This window comes from Symphalangus syndactylus, chromosome 12 (assembly GCF_028878055.3).
Source record: "Symphalangus syndactylus isolate Jambi chromosome 12, NHGRI_mSymSyn1-v2.1_pri, whole genome shotgun sequence".
NCBI lineage: Eukaryota > Metazoa > Chordata > Mammalia > Primates > Hylobatidae > Symphalangus > Symphalangus syndactylus.
The window spans coordinates 43,229,564-43,252,497 of NC_072441.2; the positions used below are offsets into that span (position 1 = coordinate 43,229,564).

General features: G+C 38.0%; 2 protein-coding genes across 2 annotated transcripts; both read left to right on the forward strand.

Annotated features, from left to right (window-relative positions):
* Nucleotides 1-2,910: 2,910 nt before the first annotated feature.
* LOC134734072 (uncharacterized) lies at nt 2,911-2,973 on the forward strand. The gene has a single exon (XM_063625371.1). The coding sequence runs from the start codon at nt 2,911-2,913 to the stop codon at nt 2,971-2,973; it is 63 nt and encodes a 20-aa protein (XP_063481441.1).
* A 2,970-nt stretch (nt 2,974-5,943) lies between these two features.
* Nucleotides 5,944-21,115, forward strand: LRRC8B (leucine rich repeat containing 8 VRAC subunit B). Its single transcript, XM_063625336.1, has 2 exons — nt 5,944-8,082; nt 16,052-21,115. The coding sequence occupies exons 1-2, from the start codon at nt 5,944-5,946 to the stop codon at nt 16,322-16,324; spliced, it is 2,412 nt and encodes an 803-aa protein (XP_063481406.1). The 3' UTR covers nt 16,325-21,115.
* Nucleotides 21,116-22,934: the final 1,819 nt, after the last annotated feature.

Below are 22,934 nucleotides of genomic sequence, written 5' to 3' on the forward strand. Positions count from 1 at the left end.
TCACTTCATGTTTTAATAAGCTCTTGGTGATTTTTATGTACGTTAATGTTATAGAACCACTATTAGAAAAATCTTTCTAGGTCTCAAAACTACAACTGAGTTTGGGAAGCGTGTTTGTTATTTGAAAATCACTGTACTAACAAGATTTGAAAGAACTGGAAAGGGACATAAGGCAACTGGTATATCAAATGTTATTGCTGGTGATCATTTAAGTACTTGAAATATGTTTAATGCTTGTCATTAAATCTCTCAAGAATGGGTAAATGAGTTACTTAGCATAAAGAAAAGGGGCAAATTAATCAGAGATACTGATGCATTGTTTCCTAGAGAGAGAACTCAACAAAAGGTGAATTTAAATTTCAGTTAGATATATGTTAGTCCCAAGAAACACCTTAATGAGAAGTAGCACTAAACATTTTGAAGGGATATAAGGTGATTTTTAAACCAGTTTTCAATGAGAGTAGTGTAGAGAACCGCTATTTGGAATTGTTCAGCTATAATCCCTGCTTGGGGTCAGAGACAGATCTTTGAAGTAGCATCCAGTTCTCAGTATATAATGACACTAAATACCATCTGATCATCATTTGTTTATTTTTTCACTTGTTATTTTAGAAATGCTTTCAAAGTAAAATAAGGACTACTAGGAAGTAAAGATGCCTAACTTGAATGTTGATGTTACAGTCTTAGAGACTTGGGAGTAAGATTGTCAAGTGAATTCGTGTGTTTTGAAAAAGCTTTTATGACTTCTTAATGAGGTTTAAAAGCTGAAAGAATGGGATTAGAACCGTAAAATCCATTACTCTTAACATTTCTTTGGATTGATTTAGTGTGTTTGTATATTAGAAATAGATATCTTATTTGGATTGAATCATCATTGTTTACTAAAATATGGTCTGGAAACAATTTCCTGGACAGACAGTATTAAATGGCATAATGACAAAGGATAGCTATGCTTAAACTCTCTAGTTAAGCACTTCAAATAGGAAAATTATCATTATTTTATACATAGGAATGCTGAGATGTTTTATATATACTTAAATCCAGATGCTGTATATTTAAATATTAAGTTTTAGTTCAGTAGAAAATATTTAGTAGGAAAATGTTTAGCTGAGAAAGTAGATTATATGTAACGGAAGACATTACAGAAAACTACATTTGCATCCTTATTCAAACCCAGTTATAATGTAGTTATAACCCAGTTATAACGCAGATATTGGATGAGTTGGGAAAGAGCGCTAATTAGCTTTTTCTTCAGCTTTTGAGAGACCTAAGACTGTGGCGTAGTTCACTGGATTATTGACTGAGGCCATGTGGTCTGTGTGCATGAGATTGGGATTTGAGTCTGAGGACCTAGGTTCCAGTTGCAACTTTATTTCTTGCAGGTTTTGTCACGTTGGGCAAGGTAAATTCTTTGGGACTGCCTTAATTTCTATGCATATAAACATAAAGAGTAATACTATTTATTTCAATGGCTTGTTTTAAGTATAAAATTATTGTAAATGAGACATGCTTTGAAGGTAGAAAAACGTTAAATTATTAATAAAGTAGAAAGTATATTTCTAATATTGAAGGAAAACTGTATAAGAAGAATCATGGCTGAGTAGCATTTTTGAATTATGCAATAAATTCTTTTCTGGCATGTTACAAATGCAGCCACTATGGAAGGATATGTAAAATGTTTCACATATCAGATGTCTTTATCATGCTCAGTGCACATAAATGCAGTCATGTGATATATGTTGTAAGACTTTTATAAAGGTTTGTGAATTGTGAATGAGAAATTCCTACTCCAGTGGTGCCCTGTAGTTATGAATTAGTGTACGACTAGGTTCTTATACATACCAACTGTGCTTTCTAACCTGCAAAACAATTTGATGCTGGATGGTGACTAATTGTAAAATAGGCTTTGCACATGACTTGGTAAACCCAAAGTAAGTTTCGGACATGCCCAACTTTTTGATATTTGAAATGACTAGCTTAAAAGATTATTGCTAAAAGTATCTTAAATACAATTTGGGTTCAGTACTCTTAGGAAGATTTGAAGTACTTTTTAAAAAGGATTGTATAATATAAAATCTCCCTAGAAACTTTTTTTTGAGGTTTCATAGGCACTGAAAGATATAATTTTTACTTTCAATTAAAAACAAATTCTAGCATAATTTTCTCACAGTTCAAATTATCCATATATATGTAATTTAACTATCACAAATTATTGAACTATAAATGTTGTAAATGGCTTTTAACCTCAATTAAACAAATCTAATATAAAGCCTAAGTATGTTTAATAACATAATTTCAAGTAATTTCAGCCGTATTTCTGAGCTGTATCTGAAAAAATATATTAACTCGTCACTTTTTCTAACGAGATTGGTAGGCTAAATTTTAGGAGCACTGAGACTTATTTGGACAGATGTTTGGTTTTAAATATGGGTACAGAAATCACTTGGTGTGACAAGCCGTCTGAAAAATGCAAATAAGAACGACTGTGTTTGAGGAATGAGTGAGAGAAATTAACATATGTCGACTACTTAGAAAAGCTGTGTTCATCTAGAATTTTAAAATATGTTGTGTTTAAATTGCTGTAGGAACTAACCTGTAATTGAAAGGAAGTTCAGGGAGTGAGTACGGTTTAATGAATGTGAGTGGGGCCCTGTAGATACAGCTTTGCCCGAATGTGCCCCAGTGTGAAAAGTAAACTGACCTATGAAAATCTAAGCCAGGCACAGTGGCTCACACCTGTAATCCCAGCATTTGAGAGGCCAAGGTGTGAAGGATTGCTTGAGGCCCAGAGTGTGAAAATCTATTCGCCATATCATGTCTTATGACAGAGAGGGCTTCTGGAGACAGTATCTCCAGTTTGTTTGTTTGAATGACTATAGCTGTTTCAGGATATTTATGTTTTCTCATAGAATGAAGACAAACACAGAGATGGTGTGTCTAAGAAACTTCAAAAGGTGTAGACCTCCTGACTGAAGCATATTGGATTTATTTAATTTTTTTCATTATAGTAAGTATAAATATTTAAAACACTTCTTTTGGTCAATGTTGACTTGTATTTTTATTTAATAAATATTCACTCTGTCAAATACCCTTATCATTGTTAGAGCTGTTGTTGTTTTCATTATTCTACAATTTCAGTTGCATATCTTAAATGAATTTAATTCTCAAGACCTTTGAGAGGACAAATGAAACATGAATTTAGAGCTGAAAGAACCCTTTGAAATTATCTGCTTCACTCTTTTTATCCATTACAAGAAATTCCTTTGCAACTGTCCTGATGGATGGTCATTTTATTTATCAAGATTCTGCTCAGGACATAGAGCTGAACTATTTCACAGAGTAGCCAGTTCGATGACTTTCCACCACAAATTGAATCAAAATGTGATTTTCTAAAGCTTCCACCTACCTGGTTCTACCTTGGGAACAAATCCACTATTCTTTGACCTGTGAGGTTGTTGCACAAAAACATAAAGATAAATTCTCGGGCTCACCTAGTCATCTATTATCTCAGCTGAATATCATCAGTTGCCTGTGTTCCTCTGTAGGAAATGGTTTAGAAACAACAGCTCCTGGTTGGTTTTTTGCCCATTTTATCTTTAACCTGTAATGGAGCATTGGGTTTCAGTATTGCGATCTCACGAGGTACGTACAGAAGGACTGCAGCTCCTTTATCTGGGTTCACCTATTAATAAGGCCAGAAGTTATAATCAATATTTCAGCGTAACAACTATCACATGACTAGCTGAAAGTGTGCATACATGTCAACTAAAATGCTGAAGTATTTTTCACATGTTCTTTCTTTCATCCAGCAGTGTTTTCTACCATCCCTCACACCCCTGGCCACATCATATTTATAGTATTTTAAAGTCTAAGCCCAGGACTTTGTTTGCCTCATGTATTCCTCTCATTTTAGTTTCTGTCTTACCTCGACACACAATTACATAAGGCAGAGAGGTGAGGCAGAATGAGAAGAGTTGAGAGTTAGAAATAGACCCACTAAACTGGAGTGAAGGAGAGAAGCCCTGAAGAGTTATATAATCCACCTGTAGGTCCTAGGAGGAAGGTGGATCCATGTAATATTATGTGATACCCAGAGAGGACTCAAGCAGAAAGTAGTGCTCCAGTCCAGCAGTTAAGCTCAGAAATTGTAAAATGCCTTAACAGGTACAAGAGCATGAAGCTGTAGGGTTCAGGGTCAGATGGTCAGGAATATGCTGAGGATGAGACTTATTAACAGGGAGCAGGGACTCTGTAATGGGACTCTAAGGGTCAAGGCAGGATACCAGACCCCAGAAAGAGGGCAAATGAGAGTAAAAAAGTCTTCCTGGCCAGGCACAGTGGCTCAGGCCTGTAATCTCAGCTCTTTGAGAGGCCGAGGTGGGCAGATCACGAGGTCAGGAGTTCGAGACTAGCCTGGCCAACATGGTGAAACCCTGTCTCCCGTCCCTACTAGAAAGACACAGAAATTAGCCGGGCATGATGACATGTGCCTGTAGTCCCAGCTGCTCGGGAGGCTGAGGCGGGAGGATTGTTTGGACCCAGAAGGCGGAGGTTTCAGTGAGCTGAGATCACGGCACTAGACTCTGTCTAAAAAAAAAAAAGGCTTCCTTGGGGATGCTACTAATACTAGAGTGTCTAGAGAGTAACTCTGGCCCAGAATAAATGATAAGACTTCAGACTCAAGAAAATCCAAGAGAAGCCCTTGAAAATAGATTAGAGCTGGACTACCAGCAAGGGGGCACCATGCTACCATTATTATTTTTCTTCTTTTTCTTACCAGATATTTTCTAAGACCCACATATTTCCTTTTACCTTACTCTGTGCCATCTTATAGATCATCTGGATTTTACTGATTAGCAATTTTTGAAACAATTGATATATGTAAGACTCAACATAGAAATTCTCAGGAATGTTGTCTGCATACTTTTCAGTATGAAAATACAAGATAATCTTGTTTTCTTGAAGGCAAAAATAATTTAATAATGGAATATGCCTTAATCGTTTATGCTTTTAGTACTTTGCCATCACAACAGTAAACATGAGAGGGAGTCCCCGTGATAGAATATTCTAGCAGAGCTTTTCTTTCTTATTCTTTTTTAAGCCATAACTTTTAAATACTTCCCAACTTTTAAATACTCTAAGTTTTTTAATACTCATGTACTTAAATTACAAAGCGAAAGCTTGTGTGGAAAGGAGATAATGCATTCAGTGACAGGTTGTTTTGGGCATAGAATTGTGGACCCCTCTAAGCCTAAGGGGTAATTTCACAAAGCAGAGCTTGCTTAAAAGAGGCTCCCTGTGGTGGCTACAACAACTCTCGGGCTGTAAGTGATGCTTCAGACATGGGACGAGGTGTGGAAAGGAGCTTACTCAGACATTTTGGAAGGTAAAATGTGACCATTGGAAATTAGGTGGCTGGCTGTGGTGGCTCATAGCTGTAATTCCAGCACTTTCAGAGGCCAAGCAGGGAGGATCACTTGAGACCAAGAGCCCGAGGCCTGTGAGAACCTGTCTCAAAAAAAAAAAAAAAAAAGAAAGAAAAAAAATATTAGTAGCATAGGAACAAGTTTTTCAAATGTCAGTTGAAGAAAAATTGGCTCCTGGTTTTTAGTAGCCTAGCCTGGAGTTGAGATACAAGAGGTAATGAGATAATTATCTCAAGGGCTACCCCTAAATTTCTTTCTAGTCACTATCACTAAATGGTCCCCCATGTAAGAGACTATGGTTCAGAGTTGGATGGCCTACGGTTTCAAATGAATCCAGAAGACTTATGTGCCCCTTAATCAGCTCTTCCTTTTAGGTTTTACCCCAGAGCTAAATCCTACTTGAGAAGGAGGGCATGTGTGTATGAGTATTAGAGTAAAATGCTTATTTCAGCACTTGCTTCAGTAGTGTTTCTTTTATTTTCGTCTTCCAGTTTCTGTCCTCCTACAAGGGAAAGTCATGATTACACTAACTGAGCTAAAATGCTTAGCAGATGCCCAGTCATCTTATCACATCTTAAAACCGTGGTGGGACGTCTTCTGGTATTACATCACACTGATCATGCTGCTGGTGGCCGTGCTGGCCGGAGCCCTCCAGCTGACGCAGAGCAGGGTTCTGTGCTGTCTTCCATGCAAAGTGGAATTTGACAATCACTGTGCCGTGCCTTGGGACATCTTGAAAGCCAGCGTGAACACATCCTCTAATCCTGGGACACCGCTTCCGCTCCCCCTCCGAATTCAGAATGACCTCCACCGACAGCAGTACTCCTATATCGATGCCGTCTGTTACGAGAAACAGCTCCATTGGTTTGCAAAGTTTTTCCCCTATCTGGTGCTCTTGCACACGCTCATCTTTGCAGCCTGCAGCAACTTCTGGCTTCACTACCCCAGTACCAGTTCCAGGCTCGAGCATTTTGTGGCCATCCTTCACAAGTGCTTTGATTCTCCATGGACCACCCGCGCCCTGTCAGAAACAGTGGCTGAGCAGTCAGTGAGGCCTCTGAAACTCTCCAAGTCCAAGATTTTGCTTTCGTCCTCAGGGTGTTCAGCTGACATCGATTCCGGCAAACAGTCAATGCCCTACCCGCAGCCAGGTTTGGAGTCGGCTGGCATAGAAAGCCCAACTTCCAGCGTCCTGGACAAGAAGGAGGGTGAACAGGCCAAAGCCATCTTTGAAAAAGTGAAGAGGTTCCGCCTGCACGTGGAGCAGAAGGACATCATTTATAGGGTGTATCTGAAACAGATAATAGTCAAAGTCATTTTATTTGTGCTCATCATAACTTACGTTCCATATTTTTTAACCTACATCACTCTTGAAATTGACTGTTCAGTTGATGTGCAGGCTTTTACAGGATATAAGCGCTACCAGTGTGTCTATTCCTTGGCAGAAATCTTTAAGGTCCTGGCTTCATTTTATGTCATTTTGGTTATACTTTATGGTCTGACCTCTTCCTACAGCCTGTGGTGGATGCTGAGGAGTTCCCTGAAGCAATATTCCTTTGAGGCGTTAAGAGAAAAAAGCAACTACAGTGACATCCCTGATGTCAAGAATGACTTTGCCTTCATCCTTCATCTGGCTGATCAGTATGATCCTCTTTATTCCAAACGCTTCTCCATATTCCTATCAGAGGTCAGTGAGAACAAACTGAAACAGATCAACCTCAATAATGAATGGACAGTTGAGAAACTGAAAAGTAAGCTTGTGAAAAATGCCCAGGACAAGATAGAACTGCATCTTTTTATGCTCAGTGGTCTTCCAGACAATGTCTTTGAGTTAACTGAAATGGAAGTGCTAAGCCTGGAGCTTATCCCAGAGGTGAAGCTGCCTTCTGCAGTCTCACAGCTGGTCAACCTCAAGGAGCTTCGTGTGTACCATTCATCTCTGGTTGTAGACCATCCTGCACTGGCCTTTCTAGAGGAGAATTTAAAAATCCTCCGCCTGAAATTTACTGAAATGGGAAAAATCCCACGCTGGGTATTTCACCTCAAGAATCTCAAGGAACTTTATCTTTCGGGCTGTGTTCTCCCTGAACAGTTGAGTACTATGCAGTTGGAGGGCTTTCAGGACTTAAAAAATCTAAGGACCCTCTACTTGAAGAGCAGCCTCTCCCGGATCCCACAAGTTGTTACAGACCTCCTGCCTTCATTGCAGAAACTGTCCCTTGATAATGAGGGAAGCAAACTGGTTGTGTTGAACAACTTGAAAAAGATGGTCAATCTGAAAAGCCTAGAACTGATCAGCTGTGACCTGGAACGCATTCCACACTCCATTTTCAGCCTGAATAATTTGCATGAGTTAGACTTAAGGGAAAATAACCTTAAAACTGTGGAAGAGATCATTAGCTTTCAGCATCTTCAGAATCTTTCCTGCTTAAAGTTGTGGCACAATAACATTGCTTATATTCCTGCACAGATTGGGGCATTATCTAACCTAGAGCAGCTCTCTTTGGACCATAATAATATTGAGAATCTGCCCTTGCAGCTTTTCCTATGCACCAAACTACATTATTTGGATCTAAGTTATAACCACTTGACCTTCATTCCAGAAGAAATCCAGTATTTGAGTAATTTACAGTACTTTGCTGTGACCAACAACAATGTAAGTAAATCCATTCTTTCTTTTATTCAGTATCTGCCGTACTTGTAGTGTGTTACATAGGGAAAGAAAACACACTTCAAATCATACTGTGTGTTCTCAAGCCAAGCCCAATCCGATCTTGCATAAATTACCAAAACACTGAGCATCCATTTTTAATCTAAGTTACAAGTCATCGTGGAGATTTTATGAAAAAACATATAAGCATTTGGCACAGTTCCTGGCACAGAATAGTTGCTCAACAAATGTTTTTCTCATTGTTTTTTTCCCAATTTTCTACATAAACATCACAAAGTATTTTAAACTATGTAATTCGTTATGGTAGAGCTTACTTTTTGTTTTATAAAGGTTTTAGGTATTTAGGGAGTTTGGTAAAACTTTTCAGCTTTCCAAATCTGTCATAATAAAATAGCTTCTTGTTCTAAAATGCTGGGATTATGAATTATTCATAAATCCTTTTTGTGATGTGGCGAAAAAGATTTGAAATCTGCACGCATGTCTAGAAAGATAATTCAAAATGAAAGGCCTGCCTCTATAATGCAACACTACAGCTTCTTAGAAGCTTTTTCCAGGATCCATGCTTTAGAATGAACCAAATTTGCAATAGTAAAACCAAGTTAAAGAAAACTTAACTTTACCAAACCATGAAAAAACAAAATAAATGAGTAGTTTCCTAGGTTAAGATATGGAGGAGGAGGAAAAAGGAAAAATTCACTGTAGTCTAAAGGCAAGAGAGTGAGGCTAATGTCCATTTGGGAAGAAAGAGGGAAAATCTGGTCAGAAATCAAATCTACCAAGGGATGAAACTGACATTCCTCTACTTGAAAACGGGTACAGCTATTCCACCACACTTCAAAATATATTATCCAAAAATTAGCTGGGCATGGTGGCACGCACCTGAAGTCGCAGCTACTCAGGAGCCTGAAGCAGGAGAATCGCTTGAACCCGGGAGGTGGAGTTGCAGTGAGCCGACATTCCACCATTGCACTCAAGCCTGGTAACAGAGCGAGACTCTGTCTCAAAAAAAAAAAAAAAAAAGAATATTATCTTTTAGACTTTTTGTAGTTCATATGTCATGGTAAATATAGCTATAAGCATGCTGTTGGCTAATAAACATATTAATCATACATTATTTTTGAAAACCATGGGTGTTAGATAAATACCAGAAAATTGGGGGATGAGAGCAAAATTCATGCTGATTTTTAGAACTCTCAGACTTTATTCATATATAAAAGGAGAGAGTCCATTGTTAGACAAATGAGACATCTTCAGATCTTAAAGGTTTATGAGATTTTAAAACTACATTAGGATTGACCTAGACTAACAGTGTGCATCAGAATTACCCAGAAGGCTTGCCGAAACACAGATTGCTGAGCCCCGCTCTCAGGGTTTCCGATTCAGCAGGCCAGATGTAGGACCCAAGAGTTTGCATTTCTAAAAAGTCCCCAGGTGGAGCTGATGATGCTAGCCTAGTGACTGCACTCTGAAAATCACAGGTCTATAAGTGTATCAGTGCCATTTAATTATGCAGCTGATTAATATTAATATTTTGGTCACATTTTTTCCATTGTTAAATTTATAATAAAAATATAAATTATTTGTAAAGGCATTGGTTCCACTAAGCAGTTATACACAGTTAAATCACTTTCAAAAATGGCTTTTTGAAAGTTGGAGCTTACTCAGCTGTTAGCTGGCCATGCATTATTTAAATGTATGAGCAGGTGAATGTTTCCACCAAGTTAATGTAATGAAGAAACCTTAAGACCATTAGTACTTTTGACACGAAGTTTATGGAATCCTGGACCATATCTGAAAGAATAAGTGTGAATATCAGACACATGCTTTCTTGAATAAGAAAGGATACTTTGTAGCACAGGAAAAGTCTCATGCTGAAAATACTTTATAACCAAAATAGAATGGTATCTTTTTGAGTGGGTTGTCCCAGAAATCTGAGAAAAAGTAGTTGCTGAGCATCTTTGGAGCCAAAATGATGAACATGACATCTTTGAATTGGTGAACTTAGGGTGAAAGAAGCACTGTGCAGAGACTATGTAACAACAATATAAATAAAGTAAAACTCATCAGAGGACAGCCACCAGGAAGATGAAAACTCTGATGGAATACTTTAGCCTCATGATGGCAACTATAGGTGGGACGGGAGAATTGTCCACAATATTGGTCTTCAGATATTTGAAAAATTTACATGGAGAACAAAACTTGCTGGGAATAGCTACAGTGTTAGAACTTACGGCAAGTGGAGAGAACTAGGGCCATCAGGGGAAGATTTCTCATCTTTCCCATATAGCATTCAAAGATTGAATGAGCATTTGAGGAGGGAAAAGTCATTTTCTTATTAATAAAGCTCTCCAGACAAGGACTGCCAGATAGTAGGAATGTTGTTAAAGGGCATCAGGAATTCATGTTTCATGTGGGGATTTAACTAATTTCAAGATTATTTACAACCTTCAGAGTCTCATGATTCTGAGTTAGATCAAAATATTGAATCATGAGGTCAGGAGTTCAAGACCAGCCTGGCCAATATGGTGAAACCCCATCTCTACTAATAATAAAAAAATTAGCTGGGCATGGTGGCATACGCCTGTGGTCCCAGCTACTTAGGAGGCTGAGGCAGAAGAATTGCTTGAACCCGGGAGACAGAGGTTGCAGTGAGCCAAGATCGTGCCACTGCACTCTAGCCTGAGCGACAGAGCAAGACTCCATCTCAAAAAAGGAAAAAAAGAAAATACCACATTGGCTGCATACATAGTTAGATATGCATATACAAAAAATTTCAAGCCAATTAATCCACGTGGAATGGCAGTTAATAAATATTCCTATAAGAGGCATTTTAAACATCTGATCTCAAGACTTGGGCAGTGTATCAGGTTTATAGATGGAGGCAACAAATACTACCTCTTAAGCAGAAAAGACATTAGTTGAAAGGATGTTAGGTATCTCATATTACCACTGAAAAGACTGCAAAACCAAGCTTGGAAAACAATCAGGCACAAAGTAAGTCAGGCAGCAGTGAGGACTGTAGCCAGAATCAGAGCGGAAAAGCACGATGGTGAGGATACACTGCCGAGGACCTTACCAACTCAGAGCACTGGTTGTGTTCTTGAAAACTTGATGTTGCTGCTGTTGTGACCCTGGGCCTCCCACAGAATAGATTCTTTGTGGCGTCCACTTCTTTGTGATGTTAACCCCAGTTCAAAGTCTGAGTCTGAGCAGCTGATTGGCACAGCTAATGAATGCCCACATTGTGGCTATAGGAGAGCTGAGAACACAAGAACCTGGTGGCAGTAGTTTCTCTAGTAGAAAGTGAGCCCTACTACCCACCAAGACTCATAAGGTAGGGAATTCCCTCGACATGGGAACGTGTTGGGCAGTCCCTGGGTGGCGGATATTCACTGAACAGGCACTTCAGGGTGTCTTCCGTAGGACGGTAATAGGTGTCACCACAGAAAACATTAAATGTTTTTTTTGATCATATTTTTGCTGCAGGACTCTTCAAAGCCTTTAACATATGAATATGCATTGTGCTTCTCCAAGGAGAGATGGTATGCAATATTCGCCAAATGTGTTTGAGCAAGACACCTTTTTTTATAGAGTGACTCTTGTGTTCTGTGAAGCATACCTTAAGAACACTGGATTAGGGAAGTGTTAAAAAATAGAGGTCATCCACAGAGGACTGAAAAACACATAACCAAACGTAATAAGAGATGAGACCATTTAGTAAGGTGGGTCAGAATGGAGAGTGCCTGGAAGTCTGCCAGTCAAATTCATGTTTGATTCATTGGATAGTGACTAGGGTGAGACTTGAGCTTAAAAGTGCTAGTTAGCCTGAACTGGTACCTTCAAAGGAGACTCTGATTGTAGCATATAAAAGGCTTAGGAGAGGACAGCCAAGAAACAAAACCCCATGGAAAAGTTGAATCAGTTATGATTTAGAAGTAGGAATATAGATTTAAAACAAGAGACAAAGACTCTCATACCTGAAAGGAACACTGAGTCCACAGACTGCAGCCTGGGGGTCAAGTCTACCCACTGCCTGTTTTCATACAGCCCAGGCTAGGAAAGGTTTTTACATATTTAGATGGTTGGGGGAAGAAAATCAAAAAAATATTTTGTGACCCGTAAAAATTATATGAAATTCAAATTTCAATTTCTACAAATAGATTCCATTGTTTTTATTAGTGGGCCTGTATTACAACAAAATTATATTCAATTGTTATATTTTGAATTTCATTACTTAAAAATGTATGGAATTTTTTTTCTATTTTATAAGGACCTACATAATATTTTCACTTTTGCCTCTTGGCCCAGAAAGCCTAAAATACTTATTCTTCTGGTCCTTTGGAGAAAAACTTTGCCAGTCCCTACTCTAGTCCACTGCCCTTATTTTACTGAGGCTCAGAGCAATTCACCTGAGGTCTGAAGTTTCCTGGCAAGGTGGCTAGGATGGAACCAAAACATTCTGATTTCTACTCTACTATTCTTCTACTATGTCTCCTATGCATCAATCCAAGTGATTCTACATGGGGTACAGTGGTATATGCGGGTGGCCATGGAAGATGGGAGAAATGGAGGCAAGATCCATCCCTATCACAGTGCCAAAGAGTAATTGGATTATGGTGGCATTGACTGTAATGGAGAGAAGCACAAGGCATGGGAAAGGATTGAGCTAGGTTTGCTGAAATCTTAGACCAGTCCAATTTATACCTAGGTCTTCTTACTTCCACATTTGTGCTTTTTTTCTTTTTCTTCTGTTAGTTTGAAGACTTCTAGCCAGAAGGTGAATAATGTAGAAATTCCTTCTGAAGATCATCTATGTGACACTGGGTTTTGTTATTTTTGGCATCACTACTTAGAAACAGAAATATTCAGCTGTGTTTCTTGAAATGATTGGACTTTAGGGTTTGGTAAGCATTTCCTGAGATAGCATGTGTCATTGGCCAGAAAAAAAAAAAAAAAGGAAATCTGGTATTGAGAAGGATTCTAAAGTAAGATCCCAGCCTCTGGGAAAAAGCCGGGGGTATTTAAGTAACAATGTCAGCCATAGATGTAAAAGAAAACCATCCTGTTCTCGGGGACTTCAGTTCATTTTGCTGAAGACATTTGGTTGTCAGAGAATTCTAGGATGTAGAGAGATTATATAGCTATTAGTTTTTGTTGTTGTCATCTATTTTGTAGTTTATCATATAGTTTATGTATGTGTGTATTATATGTTATAGTTTATTCCATAAAACTATTTTATTGTTGAAGTATGTCATCCCTGTAATAGTCTGTAAGCTTTCCCATTGGTTTTTTTAGAAGAAATCAGTGATCCACTAAGGTAATTTTTTGCTCTCTGGCTCATGTGTCATACAGTCTAGGAAAGGGCATGCTAAATAAATTAGTTTTAAATAATTGTTTTCTAACATTTTTAATAAAATTTGTTTTTATAAAATTTGTTGACCCAGGCAAAATTAGAGTTCTTGTAAGCTTCAAGGCAAACTATTTTTAAAGCTATAGGTAGATTTTTCAGGATAAAATTGCTGAATTGAAGGAAAGTCTTGAGTTTTTAACAAAACTCCCCAGGCTCCTTTAGAAAAATTGAATGAGAGTAGGTGAGGTAAGATCCTGTGCCTTAGCTGGGCAGAGAGCTGGAGAGAAAGTCCCGGAGATGGACCCTCGCACATAGGAGGAGTTACGCCAGCACAGCCCTTGACTCACTTTCACAGCAGCAATGCTAAGGGGCTGGCCCTGAGGCCCACTCCCACTACCTTGGGAAATCCCTGTCTTCACTGGAGCCTGAGAAGTTCACTAAAATCACAGATGTAGAGATTTGAAAGGAGACTGGTGGGAATGTGGTAGTGCTGATAGCCAGACAAGAGAGTGAGGGCAGTGGCTTCAGGGTAATCACCCAGTAGGAAATCAGTCCAGTTAAATGAGGTACTTGCTGGGAATCTGAAGCTGACCGAAGAAGGGAAATATAGAATTCCCTAATGCAGCTCAGGTTAGGGCACTTTTCTTCATACCACTCATTACAGACAATTGTGTAATCGTTTCATGTTTCTCTCTTCCGTGAGACTAGTGCTTCTCAACTGGGAATGATTTTTGCCTCCCAAGAGACATTTGTCTGGAAACATTTTTGGTTGTCACAACTGGGAAGGGGAGTGGCACTGGTAACTGTTGGGTAGAGGCTGAGGATGCTGCTAAACATCCTACACTGCACAGGACAGCCCCACAGCAAGAATTTTTCCACCCACAATGTCAACAATGCTGAGGCTGAGATGTCCATGGTGACCTGCATTAGGCTAAAGTTTTCAAAGGCAGTCTTTCTAACTCAGTACTTTATCCCAGCAGCTAGCTGGGAGCCTGGCACATCAGAAGGCACTCAGCACGTGCTCACTAAATATAAATGAGCCAAGCCTAATTTCTTTTTTAGCCAGTTTGCCTGAGTCTTTTCATAGGCACCAAAAAGCACTCTTAATAATGCACACTGCAACGGACTGATTTTTTCCTCCACTTGGACATCACTGACCCTACTTCTGAACTACAGGTATCTCTGTGCAGAAGGGGTTGCCTTAGAAGGAGGTTGCCATTTCTTCTCATCTCTGCCTCATCTCCCAGTGTAAGTCTGCATATGTAGGGTTTGCATCTGCTCTTGGGAAGGAAATGAAAGTAAAGGGTAGATATTTTTCCCTTTGTTTATATCTAATATTTTGGTGTACAATGATGATCTGTATGGAATGTTGTTCTTAGCAGTGACAATCATTAGATTTATTTTTAAGGATATACAGCACTGAATGTGTGTTAGAGGGAGGGGTGATGTAGGAGAATGGAGTTTACAACATCATTAACATTTTTAATGGAATTTGGTGATTTTTTAGTTTATATAAAAGCTATTTATCTTTATGAGGAGAGACAGTTCTGGATGGACCTAGAAACTTGTCTTCCAGCCGGTCTGCATTAGCCCATCAGAGGATATAGGCCAAGTCCCTGAGTGCCCTTTTTATCCCTGTTTCTAACAAAGCCAGTTTTTGAACCAAGGAACCTACATTATTTCGTAGTTTTTGTAGGTGGCCCCTGTCCCCAGCCAATATATAGAGTATTATGGGGGGTGGGGGACAGTGGTATGTGCAGCCTATCTATGCTGAGGCCAGACTTATCCCTCAGTGAAGTGATGAGTTGAAGGGATTGTGTATATGCTCAACTTCTTCTCTGGAGGTCTTTCCTCAATAAACCCTATTTCTTGTATGTACTGTGCCTCCCTTAGAAATTGACATACAACCTATCTACCATATAGGGGAGCAGTCAATGGGAGCAGCGTTAGGAGTTGACCTAATTTGCATAATATTTATTATATTTATAAAATTATCTGTGTTACAAATTATTTAGTTGAAACCATGCCAGAGGGAAGGAACGAGTAAATATTCAGGTGTATGTGTATGTAGAGGGGAATGAAATGTGCATGTATATATAATCATTTTTTTGCTTCTGCTTCTGTAGGCTTTTTTAAAAAAGAGAATAAAGTTTTCAGTCTGCTGTCAGATTCTTAGGATGTTTTTTAGGGTATTATTCATTACATTACACAGTAAACTTTTTATGAAGACTCTTGAGGGTAATTTATTTCTGATCGAGGACTCAAGAGTAATTATGATTCTTCTTACTGGTTTTTTATCTTAACGACAATGTGTGTATAACTACATTTTCTTTAAGAATTGCTTGTTAGAGTGTTTAAAACCAGATTCGTTGCTCACCCATATACAGCAAGGATGTAGGTGTCCAAGGTAGCCACAGTCCTCACTCCTCGTTGTACTCTTGTCTTCATGTTCCCTCTATCTTTTCATCTACTTCAAATTTATCATTGTAGTCTGCATCACTTATAAACCCCCAGAAATGTTTTTTTTTTTGGAAAAAAGGTAAATGTCTTATCATAAGCCACCAAAAACCTATTTTACCAGCTTCTTTTTTCTTCCCTTTCCAGATTGAGATGCTACCAGATGGGCTGTTTCAGTGCAAAAAGCTGCAATGTTTACTTTTGGGGAAAAATAGCTTGATGAATTTGTCCCCTCACGTGGGTGAGCTGTCAAACCTTACTCATCTGGAGCTCATTGGTAATTACCTGGAAACACTTCCTCCTGAACTGGAAGGATGTCAGTCCCTAAAACGGAGCTGTCTGATTGTTGAGGAGAACTTGCTCAATACTCTTCCTCTCCCTGTAACAGAACGTTTACAGACGTGCTTAGACAAATGTTGACTTAAAAGAGACCCATGTTTCAAAATCATTTTTAAAAGTATGCTTGGCTGGGCATGGTGGCTCATGCCTATAATCCCAGCACTTTGGGAGGCCAAGATGGGCGGATTGCTTGAGGTCAGGAGTTCGAGACCAGTCTGGCTAACCTGGTGAAACCCCATCTCTGCTAAAAATACAAAAAAATTAGCCGGGCGTAGTGGCGTGCGCCTGTAATCTCAGCTACTTGGGAGGCTGAGGCAGGGGAATTGCTTGAACCAGGGAGGTGGAGGTTGCAGTGAGCCGAGATTGTGCCACTGTACACCAGCCTGGGTGACAGAGCAAGACTATCTCAAAAAAAAAAAAAAAAAAAAAAAATGCTCCAGGGCTTTAAATGAGAAGTAAAATTTTCTAAGTTAATAAAGATGAAGAATGGGTGACTATTATGATGAACCATAACTAAATGTCTTATTAAAGCAACTCAGTGTCTAGCCCTAAATTAACCAGGTAAAAACTGTTAACACTAACCTGAAGTTTTGTGAATAACTGTTCTTTAACTTACTGAGATGTTGCAAGAAATGCACATCCAGGGTGGACTGGGAGCTATGAAATGACTAAATTCCTCCTTGCAGTGTTTACCTTCAAGATTGTATAGGTATTCTCTCCTCTTCTTCCCCCAGTCCCCATTACTTATTTGCACACTTGTTTTAACTGACTTCCTGTTTTGATATTTATCACCAAGACCAGAAACTCATCAATATGAATTTTCTTGATGTATACTCACCACTGTCTTTATGTTCCTAAATTTTTTTAGATAGGGTGTGGCAGAATTCTTTTTTTGTCTTAATTTTTACTTCCTTTCCCAGCTTGCTTGAGTCTTCCTTAACCTGGTTTTCTCTTAACACCAATGATGAACCCTGAGAAAATACCTGCATTTGGCCTTTGCCTAGAACAGGAGCTGAGTATTTAAGACGTATTATCCTCGGGGTATCCTGAAAATTAATGTATTCCCTAAAATTTCTTCTTGTCTATCAAGGCCTTTTTTTTATTTGTTAAGAATTTTTATATTAAATGTAAAACATATAAATGTTTTCTATTGTATAATCTTGGATTCAACATCTGTGAGGATCATTTTTGTAAGATACATAGAATTTATGCATTTCTTTATGAACTTAGTGTTCTTGGTTTCGGCTGTTTATGACTCTCATGTTTATGTACATTCTGCTCCAAAATGTTTTTGTACTCTGCAACTAATTACTTTTGGATAACAAAAGCCTGTGTTTAATGCCCTAAAGTATTTGGGGGTTTCCTTGTGAGAGAGTGGCCAAATCATCTACCTCTCTCTTCCCTAGTTGCTGTGCAATCGTACGGGTACAATTCTTAATTAATTACAAAAACTGTGATAGAGGGGAGAGGTACAGATTTGGTTTTTAAATTGATTTTAAAATACTTTATAGAAATTTAGTGAGAGTTAAAGCAAAAGACTTTTTTTCCCTCCATCTATGTAATCTCTAGCTATGATTATAATGTAAAACAGCCTCTATTCAGTGTCTAAAATGAGTTCTCAAAACCCACAAAGAAATAGATCCATTTAACTGAAATTCATCTCATGCCTTTATCTAACTCTTCTGGAAAATACATTTTGCTCCTTTTTATAAAGAGCTTTGTGTTTGGCCTTTTATTATGCATATTTTTAATGAATAAAATCAACTGACTCATTTTTGGGAAATATACATCTTTAATGTGTTTTTCCCTAAGGTTCTAGGCATTATGATGCCACCTCTTTTTGGATATAACTATAAAGAAATCTATTAACTGCACCTACACAAAACTGGAAAACACTGTAGGTAAACAGTACTGTGTATATGGAATTGTGGTGCGTGGTATGTGTTTTCTCTTGCTTTGTTCCAGAAAGATGAAAGTGAGTCTTTAAAGCATAGCAAATAGAGCTTTCCCTCAACTGCCACACACTCCTGCACTAAAGTTCAGAGAAAAGAATTATTCAAATCAAATGAAATTTGAATAATATTAGCTATCAGGAATATAGGACACCAAACACACCACCTCGCACATTATTGTTCATTCTGAACGGAAAGGAACAGTGTAAAAATAAACTACTTACCAAAACTTGCCTTTAGTCAGAACATTCAGCTCTCAGGGAAGCAGGTATAACTGATGAAACTTCTAGGACTTCAGAAAACAGATTCTAATTACATCCATGTTTTTTGTTGTTATTTTCATTTTTTAAGTGTGAGTTGATGTTTATTTTAGTGTTTCAAAATAAAATTATCATGTATACTGATTCCAGTGTGGCATATGATTAGGTTTTGGACATGAATATGCCAAAAGTGCTTAAATGTTTTTGGCCACATAACTAGCTAGAATTTCAAAACAAAATTCAGATTTGCCACCATTCACCTGACAAACTTCTCCTTGGCTCGTCACTGGTTTGGTTCAACTGCAAAAGTCATTGGCTAAATTATCCTTATCACCTACGTAAATTTCTAGAGGAATTTACTAGCAGGATTAATAATATTATAAACTGCTTTCCACACACTAGGGTATAATTATTGGTGCAATCTATGTTGTTCTTGATGCCATGGTTTTACATCTTTTAATTTAAACCTTATACACCAGTGTTTAGGTCGCTTTTGAGACAAGGTAGCCCTGATACAAGGAACAATGAGGCTACTACTTCACATAAAAAATAGGGTGTTAATACCACCTTTACTGTACTGTTGGAGCAGATCTTTATTTTACAAGTATTCATATTCATGTAAGAGAATTTTAAATGAAGAAAATTAAGTTTGTTAAATTATAATTATGAGACTTTCATTGGCATTGGATTTCAAGAATACATATGCATTTTCCAAAAAATAAATGCAGAGGTTATTCAGAACAAAATTCATAGCTTATGGTAGTAATAGCATGGATTAATTTTATTTGCATGCACACACAGACATACATACTTCATGTATGCAAATTATAACATTACTTTTTGATATATCTAGTGTTTTTTTCCCCAAAATTGCAGGAGGTTGTAGATTCAATAAGTATGATAGCAAGTTTTTTAATTCATTAATCATGAAGTGCTCTATTCCCTAAGTTATGACATTTAAAAGAAATCACATGCTCAACCTTGATCTGAGAACCTAAGTGTTTTTGAGCATTCCGGTAAAGGAGTAGTGTTCTTTTCCTAACTTACATCAGGGTACATCTGTGTGGCACATAGATACTATATTTTCATTCTTCACTGCCAGTCTTAATTTCTTCCCCTGTATGTCACTGTATTTTATGTCACTTCACATTATGTTAAATAGGGTAAATAGAGATCCTCAGTATCTCAGTGCTGTGGCATAGCTCCAGTAGGTGTGCTGTGGTGCACTGCAGTGATGTATTTGCATAACATTGTTTGATAGTGAAAAATTTTTTTTCGGTTCAAGTGTTTTGTGATTAAAATTTTATGTTTAATTAAAATATTGCATAATATTGATGGGTTCAAAAACCATTAAAATAATCAAACAATTATTCTGTGGCCTTAATATTATTTTCTTGTGTTTTCAATAAAATTTTCTTTTCATCTTTCCATCTTCACATTCTCTTAGCATCATCCTATGCACATAAGATATGTTGTTTTTCTTCTCCACTCACCTACCGCACTAAATTTGATCAGCACTTGTACAGTAACAGAATATATTTGTGCCAGAAGATTTGCAATGATATTTGAGCATGTGTTTATTTAGGAGGAAGCCAGTGCCTGTAATTATGTCTCATTGAGTAGTTTTACTTTGCCCATCCTGCAGTATTTAGAGCTGATCTCTACCCAAAGCAGGACAATGTAACTGTAGATCCACTTTGTTTTCAGTAACCGTACATTGCATCAGAATCTGTTTATTTCTATCTGGAAACAGACAGAATGGTGGGGGAGGGAAGGAGTTATTTTGCATCCTAGTTTGTATTATGAAGTCATCATGTATATATTTGAAATAGTATAAACTAATTACTGTTGCAGAATTTCCTCGATATAATTATTTCTTTTCAGCTGGATGTGAAAAGCTGAAGCAGTGAAAACCTGCAGTCCTATTTCATTGGTTTCCTTCTGTTTCTTGTCTATCACTTCTGTATCCACAGGGAGCTATCTACTACATACCTTTGGTAACAGGCTACATTCTCTTCAGATTTTTTATATGAATAATTTCATCAGCATTAAAGCATTAACATAGAATAATGAGCCAAAGTACTGAGTCGAGATGGCTTTCAGTTGAGTTTAATTTCATATTTAACTTTTGCATTTGACTTGTATAATACACTACTGCTGAGAAAAACAATTATGAATGCCTTCTGCATGTTGTACATTATCTCTAACAGAGATAGTGCAATTTTAAGAATACAAAGGGGTATAGAGTTAGAATGGATGTGTTCGTGCATATATGTGTTGTGTTTAAAGATTAACGTTTACAAGAGGATTTTTTTAAAATTCTTCAAATCTTCACTTAGTGAAATAATGGGCCAATCTGGAATAGAGACATTTTCTTTGGTTAGTGCAAGAGTGAAAGCTAGCATTTGTTAACCTTCACATACTTATCTGTGTACAATTGCTTTTGCTTCTGGTAATGAATTATTAGAAAATGGAAGATTTTGTCCAATGTTTTTGGCCCTCAGGTTTACCGTGTAAATCTGCATTTTTGGTGGTAAATCCCTTTGCCACAGATTCAGTAGCTTTTGGTAAACTTCACTGTTTTTAAAGTACCTTTTGTGTAAAATAAAGATCCAATTTTTATAACAAATGGCAAATAAAAACAGTAAATGCTGGAAGAAGTTGACTGTACTAATTTTAACCAAGTTCCAAAAGTGATTCCCTCTCTCTTCTCATGCTTCCTTGTACCGTCGTACTGTTATTCACCAAATGATAGATTTCAGATTTACATGTGAATCTTACAACAGCGGTATGAGTTTTCAAAATATGCTACCATGGCCACAAAATAACAAGCACCTAACAAGAGCTGCATGGATCCTAGAATACATGGGTTGGGGGGGTTAGTAGATCTCTCATGAGTGGGCCCGTCTTTCCGTGGAATTCATCAGGGACAGATGTTCATAGAACACCTCATCTCTCTCCTTTCTTCTTGGTGTCTGTTTCTCCATTTCCTGTTAGTTTAACATTAACACTGAATTGTGAACCAGATAAGCAAAAGCTAAAGAACTGCGAGATAGGCAATTCTGAGATGGTTTAGTCAAAGGTGAAAAAATTGAATTACTGGATAAAATATGTACGTGATAGTTTGAACTTTTCGATAGAAAACAGCCTCTCTCCGTCTCAAAAAAAAAAAAAAAAAAGAAAACAGCCTCTCTCGGTCTCTTACACGCGCACACACACACAGTTTCAGGACCACATTAGAAAGCTGATAGCCAGAATTTTGCTGGAATATATGTAGACTGAATCAGATTATGAAGGAAAGTAACTTAGTTGTTCCCTGGCCATATTCTCTGAAAATGCAGTAAGTCATTCAAGAAAGGCTTCCCCCATCTCTAAGTGGTTCAGGAACGGGAAGTCTATTGAAATGAAGTGAGTGCCTGCCTCCAGGCATTAGCAGCCTTTCAGGGACTGCTAGGTGCTTTGAGATGCTGACGTTATATGCTAACAGTCTGCCCGGCAGTGACATGCCCCCCTAAACACAGCAATAATTATGGCTTCATGTACTTCAGTATTCCTTTCCACATTTCAAAATGGCCTTTTGAAAAAGTGGTAAAGGGCTCAACTGGAAGGGAGAGACTCCGGTGCTGTTGAGGGCAGGGTTCCATTCTCTGGAGCTGCAACTTTTGTTATGGTTTGTTTCCTTCTCCTCTGTTCCCACCTGGTGTTCTTTGTCACCCTCATTCCTGAGGTCTAGGGAAAAGCAGTTTATCCAAAATGCACAAAGCCAGACCTCAAACTCAAGTCCAATATTTACATAAGATCCTACATCAACATGCTAAAGAAGGATCAGAAAAGGCCACTTTAATATGCGTAGTCTTTTTAAAATGCAAATCTCTTTCTTTATCCCATGTTATCTCATCTTCCCCTAGACTCGAGTTATGTCTTTCTGCCTCCTAAATAGCAGAGATTCTATAGAGCTGCCTGTTAGCTCGTGAAATTTTCAAATTATTTCCTTACGATAAATACCTTCCATTTTGGATCCCTTTGTATTCCTGTAGGGCTGAATCCACATCATTTTTTTTACTTTCTACCGCCCTCTGCTGCTGAGAGGAGAAAATGTCAAATAGAAGCATGCCACCAGCACCCATCTGTAGGTTAATATAACTCTAGCTTCTTTCTTTTGGAAAAAGATTCATGCCTATCTTACTTACCTGCGAAGCCATCACAGATTCTCTCTGCTTTCCTTTAACACCAAACCTTCTGGTCAGCCCTATTTCCTCACTGAGTATTCACTTTTCAACCCACTTCTGTCCAGCTCTCTACATGTCCCAGTTTCTGCCCCTCCTGGTCATTTCTCTTACACAGATTACCAATCACTTATTTGCCAAGAGCAGTGACTTCTCAGTCCTAGCCTCTGTAGGTACAGTGGAAATGCTTTTTTAGGTTTATCAACATTTGTAAATCTTGGCCAACCTTCTTCCTCATGGAGTGTGAGCCTCA

Excerpts from the sequence above, each read along its gene's own strand:
- LRRC8B (XM_063625336.1), top strand. The coding sequence starts at position 5,944 with ATGATTACACTAACTGAGCTAAAATGCTTAGCAGATGCCCAGTCATCT. Across the intron at positions 8,083-16,051 it reads TTGCTGTGACCAACAACAAT|ATTGAGATGCTACCAGATGG; the intron begins GTAAGTAAATCC and ends TTCCCTTTCCAG.